Here is a 14,121-nt window from a genome sequence, read left to right on the forward strand (position 1 = left end):
TTAAATACCTTTTACCACTGAGAAAGAGGAGGGGCTGATAGCTGAAAAGGTGGGTTTGAGTTTGGGTTGCTGTCTAACTCTGCCTTGAGCAGATTACATGACCCTTTTGAACCTTAGAGATTTAATTTCTGTAGTAGGGATGATGATGTCTATTCTGTGGCCCCAGGGGTAAACATAAAGTAGTATATGGAGAATGTGAGTTGGCAAGAAAGCTTAAAAATACCATGTAGATTTTAAATGGTAGTATTACTGGGAACCTAATTTATTTCATGTGGTAGAATTTCCAGGATTCTTATCCCTGCTGAGAAAAATTGGGATTTTTAGGTTTAAGCTCATAAAAGTATCTCCTGCCTGAGGAGGACTGAGAATCTCCTTGCCTGGTTATGTCCCTTACCTAGGTTTCTGCTTGGACACACAGGTTTTGTAAGTTACGACAATCCTGTTTCGGCTCAAGCTGCCATCCAGTCCATGAATGGCTTTCAGATTGGCATGAAGCGGCTTAAAGTGCAGCTCAAACGTTCGAAGAATGACAGCAAGCCCTACTGAGCGTGCTCCCCTCTGAGACTGGAGTGAGAGGGTCTTCTGGTAAGTGGGGGAGGAGCACCCTTAATGATTCGAAGCCCTAAAGCTGTGTGTTGACAGCCCTGGACCCTGATCCCTGCCACTCTCGCAGGCACAGCTTGCCCAGAAGACTCGGCTACTGCCTTCTGTGGGAGTTTCGCTTCGTACAGAGGACGAGTTTGTGCTTTGGTTTCCAGTGTTTTACTTTGGAGTTTAGGTGCCATATCCTGAGTTTTTTTTTTTTTCCCCCTCTTTATTTAAAGTTTGCCGTGTTTGTAACCAGTGTGTGTTGAGAAGGACCAACATCAAACTGCCCTGGGGGTGGAGGGAGAGTGGACAAACATTTAAAAAGATGAGAACTTGCCCCAAACTACCCAAGAGAGAGGACCGAATGAAACTGAAAATGCCCTCCAGAACCACCTACTCCAGAGAGTGGGTGAAATGGAGAACTGATGTGCAGGCACTGGGGGGCAGAGCGGTGGGGTTGACTCTGGAGGAGAGTGAGAGTGACTGACATCCAGTGGCCCTGGGAGGTGAAGGCTGAGACTTCTCCATTGCTGCCTTCTAGGTGGAGATAATGAATTCTTGCCTCCTAGTTTTCGAATTCTTGTCCAGGATTTCTGTCCCCTTTCCCAAGAATAGGGGGTTAACAATTCTTGGAAATAAAGCACCTGTTAAATTAGCCTGGCATATGCCAAGAGCAGGGAGCCATCACCCATTACCTGCTTTCTTAGCCAGCCATTGGTTTTGAGTTGGCCCTGCCTGACTGGTCAAAGTGGTCCTTTCTAATTTATTTCACCACCAAATTATTTATTAGACCATGGCTCATTTCTACCACATCCCTTTGAAAAATGCCTGTAGGGAAGACACTGGTTTCCTTCCTTGTAGTTGACCACCAGACACCAGAGAGCGTCACTGCCAAGCCCAATTTTCTTATGAGGGCACATCTGAGTAGTTTCTGGCTGAAGGGGCCCCTTTTCCTGAGCAGAGCGATCAAAAGACATTGAATTGGGGAAGGGGAAGCCTGCTTCTTGGCTTACCTGATCAGAAGCCCCTCTGCCACAGTGCTGTATTTGCCAGTGACCAGCACTTAATGCTTAAAAGGACTAAGAAATCCATACTTGCTTGCCTGGTTGAGATGTTCCAGTGTAGTTTTCCCTCCAAGGCAGGCCCCTAAAACCACTTCAGCTCCACTGCAGCCTCATCTTCTGCTCTTGGGGACAGAGAAGATGACAGGACGTTTACAGCCTCCATATGAATTTAGTGTTCATTTACCTCAGTATTACTGTGTTCATTTTTGTCCTCGTGCTTACAGTTAGCTCCCTGCTGCCTCCCACAGAACTCACTCCAGCTCTTGCCTGTGACCCACATGGCCTCTGGGCTCTGCCTCTGCTCCAAGAAACGCTGGGGGTAGACAGCCAGGGAGGACAGGCTTTTGGGACTGTGCACCTGGTAGGGGTAGCCCTCTCAGGATATGACTCTTTGCCAAGGCCAGGGCTGGGTCTCTGGGATCTTAAACCTCACGAACATCAGTCCTGACCCCTAGCAGCAGAGATGAGATTAAATGGGTTGGTTTGCTGTTAAGTCAGAGGGGCCTCGCTCCTTGTCATGCTGTCCATTTGGATGACAGGCAGGGATTGACTGTCTTGCTGGTATACAGGTAGTCGGTGGTGTTGGATTATCCCATTGAAACTGGGACAGCTGTTCCCTTCTCACAGCGATAACTTGGGTCCGTTGTCCTCTAAGAAACACGAAACATACATACTTCTTAAGCTGAACCACGTAAACTTGAATTCTGCGCACTGGGAGAAATGTGTCCTGTGTTTCAAGGATAAAACTGTTCCAAAGGCTTCCAGGGTCATGATGGAATTTTTTAAATAAATGCAAAAAATAAAAATAAAAATGAAAAAAGAAAACAAAAAAAGAAAAAAATGCTAGGTTGGGGAGGCGCTGTTCTGAATCCCAACCAGCTGGAACCAAGAATGTCGTTTCTATTTTTATAGAAGTTTTATACAGCTCCGGGGTGGAGAATATTTATTACCTAAATTATATCTCTGGAAAAGGCCAGGATTTTGTAGAATCCAGAATGTGATTGTTGTACACACAGGGTGCTGTGTATGATTGAAACTACTGACTTTCTGTGGCCCATTTGCAGCCCAGCTAATCTGCCAGAGGGGAAAGGAGTTAATGCTGTGAACTGGCAGAGGAGAGAGCTGTGCTCCCCGGGGTGTTGCCGGTGCTGTGATGGCTGACCCTCTGTTCTGTCTTCCTCCTTGGCCATCATGGGGTTTCCAAAGCCCAGAACTCCACTCTGTTCCCACTTTGTCCCTTTTCTCCTCCCTCCCCCATTACACCATTGTTTATCCACCTATTTGTCCTGGTCTCTGGGTCCTTATGAAACCCGTTTCCAAATGGCATGAAAGGCAAAGGTGTGATCAGCTCACTTTTGCTATCAGACCCCGAGGTTTCTTATGTGCTTGTGGGTCCTCTTTTTTTTTTTTTTTCCCAAGGAGTGTGGGCCATAGCAGGGCCCTGGCTGCCAGAGTGGCCAGCTGGTGAGACCATGCACTTCTCTCTCTTCTCTTCTCTCCCTGCCCAGTGAGTTAGCACAGTGGCACTGCCCTTGAGCACAGTTCTCTCCCCAGGCCAAAGATGGTTTTGTGAAGAAGCTGCTCCCCTACAAGTCTCACAGTGTGAAAGGGTTCAGCTCGGAGAATGGAGACTAGCAGTCAAGTCTTAAGCAATCCTTTTCTGTTGTGTGGGGGTTTCACTTACATAAATGTGTTTTCTGCTGTAGTTTTTTGTTTTCCTTGGATTTCATGGTGAAATCGATTTGCCTTGAATGCAGCCCGACACTGTATCCTGGGTTCCACATGAGTGGCCAGGGCCTGCGTGGAAGCTAAGAGCTTGGATTTCTGGGAGCAAAGGGCCACCCCCATAGGACTGAGGAGAAATCCTGGCCCTGGCCCTAAAGCCTTCTGCCCACCCACTGCCAGCATCTGCTGCTCTCTCCCTGGGTCTGGACCAGGGGTTGAGGGGACAGTCTGAGGCTCTGCTCCACCGGAACCCTTCTCAGCCGAGTTCAGGCTTCGGGGGAAATCCAAGCCTTAGGTTCCCTTCTGTCTCTGGCAGTTGGATGTTTTCTTGGTGTCCTCATGTCCTTTTTGACTTTTCCCTGTGTCCATTGTTAGCATGTGCAAAAGTTCCCTGTCATCACCCAGCCCCTGCCCCGCCCGCCTCCTCATTTCAGGGCTGTACACAGTGAGTGTTCCTGTTCTCTCTCTCTGTTTGGATGTATTGCTCTGTGTAACTCAGTGGGTCTCCCTCTTTCTGGTTTGTTTTTTTTTCTAGATTCCTGCCGTTTGTTCATCGTTGTGCCTAAAGCATGTCGATGTGGCGTCAAGTACATCGTCCAAATCCCTGTCTCTTCAGCTTCTCTGATGCTTGAACTCTCACCTTTGACCTTGTGTTGACCTTTGATGCTGACGTGTATTTTTATTATGTTTGTTTCTTTCTTTGTTTTTTCTTTTTCTTTCCTTTTTTTTTTTCTTTTGTGCTGCCAAATTGGTTTTGCTAGAACGACTGCTGAAGGGGAAATATTTAAACTTGCATTTGAATATAAAAAAAAAATCTATTTTTCTAGAACTTCATAAGATAACCACTTGATTTTGTGATTCCAATTCTTTGTAATTGTCTTCAGAGCAGCCCTACTAGCACATACCGCGTGGTGTTTGTATTTCTGTGAACACACAGCCAGTCCGTTTCTAGGCTTTGTTTCTGTGTGCTTAGTTTTAAAGACAACTTTGAAGTAAACAATGAAATAAAAGATGTCACTAAAACCTTTGAGGCTCCTGAGCACATTTTGCTGATACAGTTTGTGGGGCTTGAGGAGACCGCATGTGTTCTTGTTTTTGTTTTTCGAGTTTGCAACTGCAGAAAACACCTGAACCTCTTCCTTTTTTGACTGCGGACTGCAGCTTGAGCCCCAGCTAGCCCTTTTTCTTTGGTGGTTCCTCCCTGTAGTGACCCTGCAGGGAGCCTTCCGATTCCCCTCATTCCTTCCCCTCAGCCCCGCCATGCCCACCTCCATGCTTGTTCCTACAGTCTCCACAGCAAAATGTGATGCTTTGATTTTTTTTTTTTGTATTGTTTTTGTGTTGAATTTTTTCCTTTCCTACTAAGATGATGCCCAGAAAAAAACAAGTTTTGCATGTTTCCTGCTGTTTCTTCACACCTTCGTATATATATCTCTCTCTATATATATATATCACCTTCACCTCTCTGTTTTCTATAGTTTGTGCAAAAACTGATCGATTTAAAAGGGTTTCAAAGAAGCTGTTTTAAATTGTTGTGGGGTTATTTTTTTCGAGATTGTATTGTTTTATTTTGAAGTGGCAACTTTCTCCTCTCTTGCCTGTAGAGCGTTAGCCTGTGCACTTAGACTGTCACCTCATGTGGCCTCCAGGCCTCTGTGGGGCCTCCAGGAGGCTGGCTGCTCTGCTCAGAGATGGGTGGGCAGAGGGCCTGGAGAGGCTTGAGGAGCAGAGATAGGACTCAGAAGGTGGCTGGGGGGTGGGAGAGAAGCTTAGCGCGTTAGGGGTAATGAGCACCCCTCGGCCTGGAAGAAGGAGAGTGCTCTTAACCACTTGGAGGAGGCCATCTGCGCACTAAGCGGCAACCCACCTGCCACCGCCTTTCTAGGTGACAAGCACAATACCACAGTCTTCACACTGTTTACAGCCCTGGGCACCAACCACCCCACGCTGGCTCTTCACCACAGCTCTGCTCTTGCTTAGCTAGTGGGGTGGGGTAAGGGCAGGGATTTGTATCTTTTTTTAATTGGGTGAAGAGCCAAATAGCTACTGTCCCTGGGTGCAGGCAAGCCTGTTCCTTGGTTCCCTGAGGGGAACTTGCCCTCCTCTCTTGTGGCACCATCCAGCCTCAGGGTCTTAGGGACTTGAGTAAGAATAAGTGCGAGAGGCCAGTGGAGATGAGAGGTCACAGGACGGATCTTTGGAAGTAAGAGGTGGCAGAGGGAGGAGTTTGTGATCGATCCCACCCAGGCCTAAGCTGCTGATGCATGGGACAGCTGGGAAGTAGGATTGTCCTGGGAGAGGTGGAGAGGCGGAGCCGAGGGACTGGGGGGGTGGGGGCGGGGAAGGTAGAAGCACTGTTAGCATCATCCATGCTGGGCTTGATGGAGGAAGGGATCCCACCAGAATTTCTGCTCTGGGACCCAATGGGTTGCCTAGTATTATGCTTGAGGCCACTCATGCTAGGAGGAAAGGGTGGCCAGATGGAGGCCCAGTGTACGGTAGGCTGCTTAATCTCCTGGAAGGGGTGATTGGATGGAGAGAGGCCAGGAACCCCAGCCTGAGCGAGACTGCCGTGCACCCACAGTCTGACTGCACAGAGCCGCCTCTGTTGGCAGAAGGCGCCGAGGCTCCCCTTCCTGTGTATTCAGAATTCGTGTTTGCCAATATATTTTGCTTTCAATTCCAAGAGGAGCTCTGGGAAAACCTGTGGATAAAACCAAATGCCAAACGTTGGACGCTGTCTCCTTTTCCTTTTCTCTCTCTGATTGTTTTAATTGTTCTGTGGTGGTTTTAATGGATTTGAGACCCTGGAGCGGCAGCTGCCTTTCTGATTTCCAGCTGCTTTTTGTGAATAATTTAAAAAGAAAAAAAAAAAAGAAACTTTACATTTTGGAGACAAACCTGTGTGAGTTTTTTATTGGTACAAACGTTGTATTTAACACTAGGGGTTTTGTACAGTTTTTTGCCTTTTCTACTAGAAAACAATGTAAAGTGATTTCACAATGTGAAGAGAAAAAATTGCCACTATGACCAAACGCACAGTCTGTTCTGCAGCAACGGGATTCAATCAACTCAAAGTCGTGATTCAGCCGTAGAAATGCTTTTCCTTTACCTTGTTTGAGCTTTTCCTTTCTTTCCTGTTTTGATTTGCAAAAGAAGATGTCTTTTTTGTGTGAACTTGTGTTGTACTATGTAGAAAATTATGGATTTTACTTTAATGGTTTAAAAAAAAAAAAAAGGCAAGAAGAGCCCTTGTCGCTTTTCTGACCTGATCACAGAGTTTGTGTAGTGGATTAAAAATGAAAAAAAAAAATTGTTACAAGTTTGGAGCAAGGGAGTATGTGTTTAAAAGGAATCTTTCCTTTTTTTGTGTGTTTTTCCTTTTGTCCCAAATGGGGAACCTAAATCTGTTTTAATTGCACAGACACACAGACAAAAAGTCATTTTGTATCTGCCAAGTGTGGTACCTTCCTTTGTTTATTTGCTATTAAACTGTTTGAGAAGAACTGATGTTGTCTTCAGTTATTGATTGTGCGTGCAGTGTGTCCTTGGGGCTGCCTGGGTTCTTGTTCCTATTCCCAAAGAAGGCGGGGCACCCCAGCGGAGTTTACCTGTTGGTATGCAACTGAACTCACCCAGCGCTCTGCGGGGGGGAAATGTCATTGCTCTCAGAACATTGTATTCTCCATCATCCTCTATTCTGTCACCTCCCTGCTATGAAAATGCTTCTCTGCCATCCATTTTTGTGCTGCTTCTGTTCTCAGTAGTGGCTGCCACACCACAGGCCTGTGAGCCCAAATCCTTTCCCGGTGCCACACGGTTCCCGTGCCAGGCATCCCAGGCCACCCTCCCTCGCTAGACCTGTGGTGCCCCAGGCCAGCGCATGTCCAGATTCCTTGGGTTTACTAGTCGGTGCCGCTCAGGCCCTCTGGCTCAAGTATAATTTGTCTGCTCCTCGCCAGCACCTTTGCTGCCACCACACCCTCACTCACTGCCAGCCCTGGCGAGCAGGTGTCTGAGTCAGGCAGCCAGCACCTGGCTGTGGGAGGGAGGCCAGCCCAGCCACCTCCCTTTCTGCCCCATCCCTCTGTGGTGTGTCTGTGGGTAGCATTTCCCAGTGGGGTTTGCCAAGCGCTAGCCCGCAAAATGTTCTGTGAGAAGTCAGAGGTCTGCTATATTCTCCCACCGTGTAGCAGTGTAAGTCACTCCCGGCTCTGAGAAATCGGGTCATAAAGAAGCCTTTCAGACTAGATTTAACCCAGCATCTGCCAGGCTGTGGTTCCTTGTTGGATAGTGTCCACTTGCTCTCAAAAACAAAAACAACTGGCTGTTCAGGCACGTTCTAAACTGGGGTTTAGGAGATGTTTGTCCACCCAAATTTGTACTTAAGGGTTACTTTATTATGCACTTCCTTGCTTAAAAATGCATTTAACTGAAAATCAAAACTGCATCAATCTGCAGTAATTGTCCTGACCGGGGGTTCACGGACTCTTCACCGCCATCCAAGTGCTGTGGCCAGCACTTAACGCACATTCTGTGTTCCACTCCTTATAACGTTCTGTGGGAACTACTATTCCTACTGGGTTGCCTATGAGAAAACGGTGTTCCCGAGAGTCAAGGCAGGTCTGTCTGACCCCCAGTCCTTCCTCTTAAACCACTTCTGAGATGGAAGTGAGGTAATGATAGAAGTAAATCAACATGCGGCAGTTAACCAGCACGGTCTCACCACACAGGACTATGCTCTGTCCTTGAGGTTCTGGTCAGGGAAACTTGGGGGACCCTGTGATTCTTGGCAGCTGTCTTGGTGTTTAAGAGGTTCACTGGTAACTCAGTACTCCCAAATAGCTGGTCCGTAAGTTTTCTGTGCAAGGTTCCCAAATAGTTGGTCAGTAAGTTTCTGTGCAAGTGTGCCACACTTCTTCCCTAGATCTGGTACCACCCAAACAATTCTTTGCCTAATGTTCTTTTTTTTTAAAGATTTATTTATCCATATAAGCACTGGGTACAGTCAGAAGCGCGGGAGGGTGAGAGATTTACCAGAGCCAGAGAGGAGAGCAGAACAGGCAGAACGACGAACTGCTGAGGGGAGCAGTGGGCTGCAGGAGAGGTCTGTAGCGCCATGTGGGCCCCTCGCCCAGCAGCTGGGGATCGAACTGGCGCTGCAGAGGATGCGGGCAGCTTCGCAACCCAGCGCTTAACTGCCGCACCACTGGGGAGGCCCCAATGTTCTTTTTTTCATTGTAAAATGCATAAAACAAATTTTCTACTTCAACAACCATTTTCAAGAGTACAATTCAGGGTGCCATCCTGGTGGCGCAGGGGTTAAAAACTGCGCTATCAAGCTATCGCCAGCCCAGTGGCCAGGGAGCTACCCACATGGCGCAGCAGACCTCTCCTGTCGCGGCCCCTGCTCCCCACTCTCTGGTGACTCCTTTCACCCCCCGCACATCTGGCTTATACACCAGTTCTTGTATGCATAAATAAATCAATCTTTAAAAAAAAAAAAGTATAATTCAGTGGCATTTCGTATATTCACATCACCACCTAATATTTTAAATTCACTTGAAATCCTTTTTCAGCTTAACCTCTGCCTGCCCATTAGTATTTGTGAAATCACAAGTTTAATATCCTACTTATATTTTTTTTTTTAATTTTGTTTGTTTGCTCATTTTTTTTTAATTTTTTTTTTTTAAGATTTATTTATTTATACAAGCACTGGGTATAGTCAGAAGCACGGGAGGGTGAGAGAATTCACCAGAGTCAGAGCAGGATGCAGAACAGGCAGAAGGACAGAAGTACACTGCTGAGGGGAGCAGCGGGCGGCAGGAGAGGTCTAGCGCGCCATGTGGGACCCTCCTCTGGTGGCCGGGGAGCAGCCGGGGATCGAACCGGCACTGCAGAGGCTGCGGGCAGCATCGCAACCCAGCGCTCAACCGCTGCGCCACCGGGGAGGCCCTATCCTACTTATATTTTTTAAGTAGGCATTAAATGACATCAATAATTATAAAATGCACATTGGGTGCGCTCTCCATGAGGTCTGCATTTCACACTTTGGGGAGTGGGGTGGATAGTCAGGCTTCTTGGTGGCTTCCCTTCCAGAATTCCTGTTTCCTTCATAATTAGAGGGAGGTTGAGCCTGACTGAACTGAAAGTCTCCAGTCTAGCAGATTTTCTAAGACTCGGGATCAAGGGTGTTGGAGCTTCCCTTCAAGTCTTTGCCATGGGATGCCTGTGTTTCTGAGATGGAACTTTGATAGAAAAAACAGAACGTTAAGGACAATTTGAACATCTTCCTTAACATCGTATTTAAAGGCTGCTATTTCTTTAAAATGTATGTGAAAGGGCATAGGCACAATTTTTGACCTTTTAAAAAATTTAATAGGCTTTTGCATCTTTTGTAGTCATACAGCTGTACCTTAAACCATTTGTATTTTGTGTACAAACCCACATGCAATCACCTCTTCTTGACTAGATTCCTCAGCACCTAATTTTTTGCCACTCTCCTGGTACCCACGTTGCCGTAGAGATAGCCATTGCCCCGAATTTCTGGGTGAGCACACAGCTTTCCTTTACATACTGTGCTCACCTGAGCACCTCAGTCCCAGGTGAAGACAAGCCGTCAGGAAGCAAATGAAAAACAGATTCGTCCCTTCACCTCTGGGAATGTCTAACAGTCTGGTAACAGTTCCCTTCCAGATAGGATAAGAGATGACTTTTTCTCACACCTGCTCCCTTTTTCAAGCATTTTCCTTCCCCCTCAGGAGTGCTGTCCGACCCCCGCCATCTGGTGTTTCATTGCTTTTGTACACACGACTCTCAACAGGTAAAGGCTTCAATTAATGGGGGCTGAGGTAGGGTGGCTCTTCTTTTTTTAAGTCAAAGTTAAGAGACAGGAGGGAAAATGACTGGGAAGCTCTGGCCCACACCCCCACCTCCTGCAGGGCTCCCACTGACCCGAACCTCCCAAGGTTAGTGTCTTTAAAGGCCTTGATGGAGATGTTCATAGCCTCTACAGTGCCTCCACTTACAGCGGACAAGACATTGCTTTGTAGCTTTGGAACCAACTTGACAGCCTAACTTAGAATATGTCCGCACTGCAAAAAGAAACCCATACCCATGCAGTCACTCCTCGTCCCTACTTGCTCCCACTCCAACTCCCTGCTCCACTGATCTTTCTGCTCTATAGTGGTGCCTATTTGCACATGCCCTGTAAGGCAGTCCTCAAATACAAGGCCTCCCGCATCTGGCTTTTCACTCCAGGCTGCTTCTCCTTGACTCCCTACTTGAAAACTACTCACAGTGCTAGCCCCATTCACCTGCTCCTGCCATTGCTTGCCCTCTGGTCTCATTATCCAGCCCTGCTGCAGCTGCTCTGTCCCTCCACCTTCCAGGAGGCTCCTCTTCCTCCCCTTTGCCTGCTGCATCATCTGCATCACCCCGGACCTGGGAATCTTCTAGACTTGCCTGCATCGTCCAGTCCAGTGACCCGTTAGGAACAAATCCGTTCCACATATTCACTGTGAAGCCACAAGTGAGTAGAGGCTACGAACATACAGCAGGATATGGAAACAGAAAAGACATGGAACGTCCCTGAGTCATTCAGTCGTACTGAATACTTTGTATGCATACTTGTATTCAGTAAACATTTGGTGAGTAAATAAAAGTGACAGTTTTTGTCCAAGAGCTTCTTGGTGCCCTTTTCCCCAACTACATTAGAGTTTCATACAGCTGGATCTTTTAGAAATTTTCATCCATTCCAGAACACAGGGAAATAATGTCTCTGCTGGTTTATTGATTGCTAGTAACTGGCCCTCTGTGGCCCTGAGACAAATGGCAGTCACTGTGCAGGAGCCCCCCCTAAGGCCCCTTCAGTGGCAGCTCCCCAGGGCCCTGCCTGGTGGAGGAACAGGTGTCAGCACCCACATTGAGGGGCCCTCCGCTGTTGGAGAGCCCCTTTGGCAACCAGGGAAGACCCTCCCAAAGGAGGGGACAGCTACCTGCAACCTTTCAATCCTGAGAGTTCCCCAACCCTCTCATCCCTAAAATGGAGGTGAGGCTTACATGACACAAGGACCTTTTTTTTTTTTTTTTTTAAAGATTTATTTTTATTTCTTTATACAAGCACTGGGTACAATCAGAAGCGCGGGAGGGCGAGAGAATTCACCAGAGCCAGAGCAGGGAGCAGAGCAGGCAGACTGAGGTACACTGCTGAGGGGAGCAGCGAGAGGCAGGAGAGGTCTGCGCGCCATGTGGGACCCTCCTCCAATGGTTGGGGAGCAGCCGGGGATTGAACCGGCGCTGCAGAGGCTGCGGGCAGCTTCGCAACCCAGTGCTCAACCTCAGCGCCACCGGGGAGGCCCAACACAAGGACCCTTTAAAATCCTCTTAGAGGCCCCCCTGGTGGCACAGGGGTAAAGTCTCAGGGCTATCATGCTATGGCCAGCCACTGCGACATGAGTTCGATCCCCGGGCAGGGAGCTACCCACATGGCACAGCAGACCTCTCCTCTCTCACCCGCTGCTCCCCTCAGCAGTGTATTTCAGTACATCTGCCTGTTCTGCTCCCCACTCTGTCTCTGGTGAATCCTCTCACTGCCCCCCCACCTGCCGCACCTCACCTGCACCCCAGTTCTTGTATGCATAAATAAATAAATAGAAAAAAATTAAAAATTTTAAAGTCCTTAGAGTTTGAGGTGTTTTTTAATTAGAACAGTCACATAGTTACAGAAGAGGCCTGAGTTTGGTGGGGAAAGCTTGTTTAGCAGTCTTTATCCACTGCTCACACCAGCCCTGTGACCTCGCGAGTGACTTGATTTCTTTCAGCCTCAGATTCCTCATTAGCCAACGGAAATAAATGCAGGCACCCCCAGCAGATCTCAGAGATGGGAGGTTGTCTCAAACGCTTGGCCCAGCACCTCCCCTGCAAGCTCGCTAAAGTGACTGACAACCCTGACACAGAGTCCCCAATCCCACAGCCCATTGATAATTCTTAGATGGGCTAAGTGTACTTCCAGAATATTCCCCTCTAGATACAAAAATACATACCTCATTTTTGTTCATTGAAAGGAGATCCTGTCGGGCCTCCCCGGTGGTGCAGCGGTTGAGCGCTGGGCTGTGAAGCTGCCCGCAGCCTCTGCAGCTCCGGTTCGATCCCTGGCCACCGGCAAGGGTCCCACATGGCGTGCAGACCTCTCCTGCCGCCCGCTGCTCCCCTCAGCAGTGTACTTCGGTCCCTCTGCCTGTTCTGCTCCCCACTCTGGCTCTGGTGAATTCTCTCACCCTCCCGCACTTCTGACTGTACCCAGTGCTTGTATAAATAAATAAATAAATCTTTAAAAAAAAAAAAAAAAAAGAAAAAGGAAGGAGATCCTGTCACAGTACAGAATGTTCTGCTGCTTTAATTTTTCAGTTATGGTCCCAGGCAGCTGTCCATCCGGGTCCATCCACAGGATCTACCTACACTTTTTTTTTCTTCAAAGATTTATTTCTGTATGCATACAAGAGCTGAGTGTAGGCCAGAGGTGTGGGAGGGTGAAAGGATTCACCAGAGACAGAGTAGGGAGCAGAACAGGCAGATCTACTGAAATACACTGCTGAGGGGAGCAGCGGGCGAGTCAGGAGAGGTCTGTTGCGCCATGTGGGTAGCTCCCTGTCCGGGGATCGAACTCCTGCTGCAGTGGCTGCGGATAGCTTCATAGGTTGCATCTTAAGCCCTTGTGCCACCGGGGAGGCCCCCACTTTCATTTTTTAAAGACTCAGTGTTTCATGGTTTCTCAACTACTCTTGGGTTGAACACAGGTGGTTTTAGTTTTTCATTATAATTAGCAGCCCACTCAAGGAAGGCTGGTGAAGGCTACTAAAGAAGCATTATTTCAACGTCCTATTTTCAGAGCATGTTCGTTATTATATCACCTGGTTTTCACAGAAACCTCACTGGAGAAGTGAATGCCTCATTTACAACTGGGAAGCCCATTTGTCTGGGGAATCGGGCCTGGCATTGTCCCTGCTGTTTCCATTTGTCCCTACCATTGGAGCAGGACCTGCAAAAGCTGGTGCCTGCAGGGGCCAGGCAGGTGATGCCAGGGTATGAAAGGCCTGAACAAGATGACAAGTGACTCTTGCTTCAGTGTCAAGGTGACAGCAGGGAGCAGGGGACCTGTGAGCCAAAGCCGCTTTTGGCTTTCACACCAGACACCCACCCCTTGACTGGGTGACCCAGGTTGCTGGAGCTTCCGGTCCTCCCAGAGCAGGGAATACAGGTTGGTTTCATGCAGTCCCCCAGATAACAGTATAGCCGAGCAACTCAGCAATATTCAGCTCTCACATGCCAGATGGTGACCCTGCTTCAGGCCCAAACCTAATTTCCTGCCTTTGGGTATAAAACAGGATCAACACAGCAGGCACACAATCAAAGCCCCCAGGCCACGGCTGTCCACCATTCTGAGGTGAAGTCCAGAAAAGACCATTTAATTTTCGGGCCCGTCCTTCTGATTTCCGGGGTCTTTTTGTCTATGTAAATTGCTGGATGCTTGGGTGCCAGGCTGGATGCTTGGGTGCCAGGCCAAGGTTCATCCTCTCCTTTCTCTTTAACCATTTTTTTAAAAAGATTTATTTATTTATTTATGCATACAAGAACTGGGGTACAGGCCAGAGGTTCGGGCAGTGAGAGGATTCACCAGAGAGAGTGGAGAGCAGAATAGGCAGATTGACTGAAATACGCTGCTGAGGGGAGCAGCGGGCGAGAC

At 48.1% G+C, this 14,121-nt stretch overlaps 1 protein-coding gene across 32 annotated transcripts in view; it reads left to right on the forward strand.

Annotated features, from left to right (window-relative positions):
- The window catches only part of CELF1 (CUGBP Elav-like family member 1), a 76,049-nt gene extending 64,996 nt beyond the window's left edge, over positions 1 to 11,053 (forward strand). For 21 of the 32 annotated variants that reach the window (XM_037522284.2, XM_037522269.2, XM_037522277.2 and 18 more), the window contains one exon: positions 419 to 4,407. In XM_037522284.2, coding sequence (XP_037378181.1) covers positions 419 to 546 — 128 coding nt within the window. In that variant the 3' untranslated portion in view covers positions 547 to 4,407. Of the gene's footprint in view, positions 1 to 418; positions 4,408 to 10,138; positions 10,201 to 10,768 lie in introns of those variants that run through there. The other 11 variants (XM_037522271.2, XM_037522279.2, XM_037522276.2 and 8 more) reach the window with 3 other exon arrangements.
- Positions 11,054 to 14,121: the final 3,068 nt, after the last annotated feature.

This window comes from Talpa occidentalis, unplaced genomic scaffold (assembly GCF_014898055.3).
Source record: "Talpa occidentalis isolate TD23 unplaced genomic scaffold, MPIMG_talOcc4v2.1 talOcc4.3, whole genome shotgun sequence".
Lineage (NCBI taxonomy): Eukaryota > Metazoa > Chordata > Mammalia > Eulipotyphla > Talpidae > Talpa > Talpa occidentalis.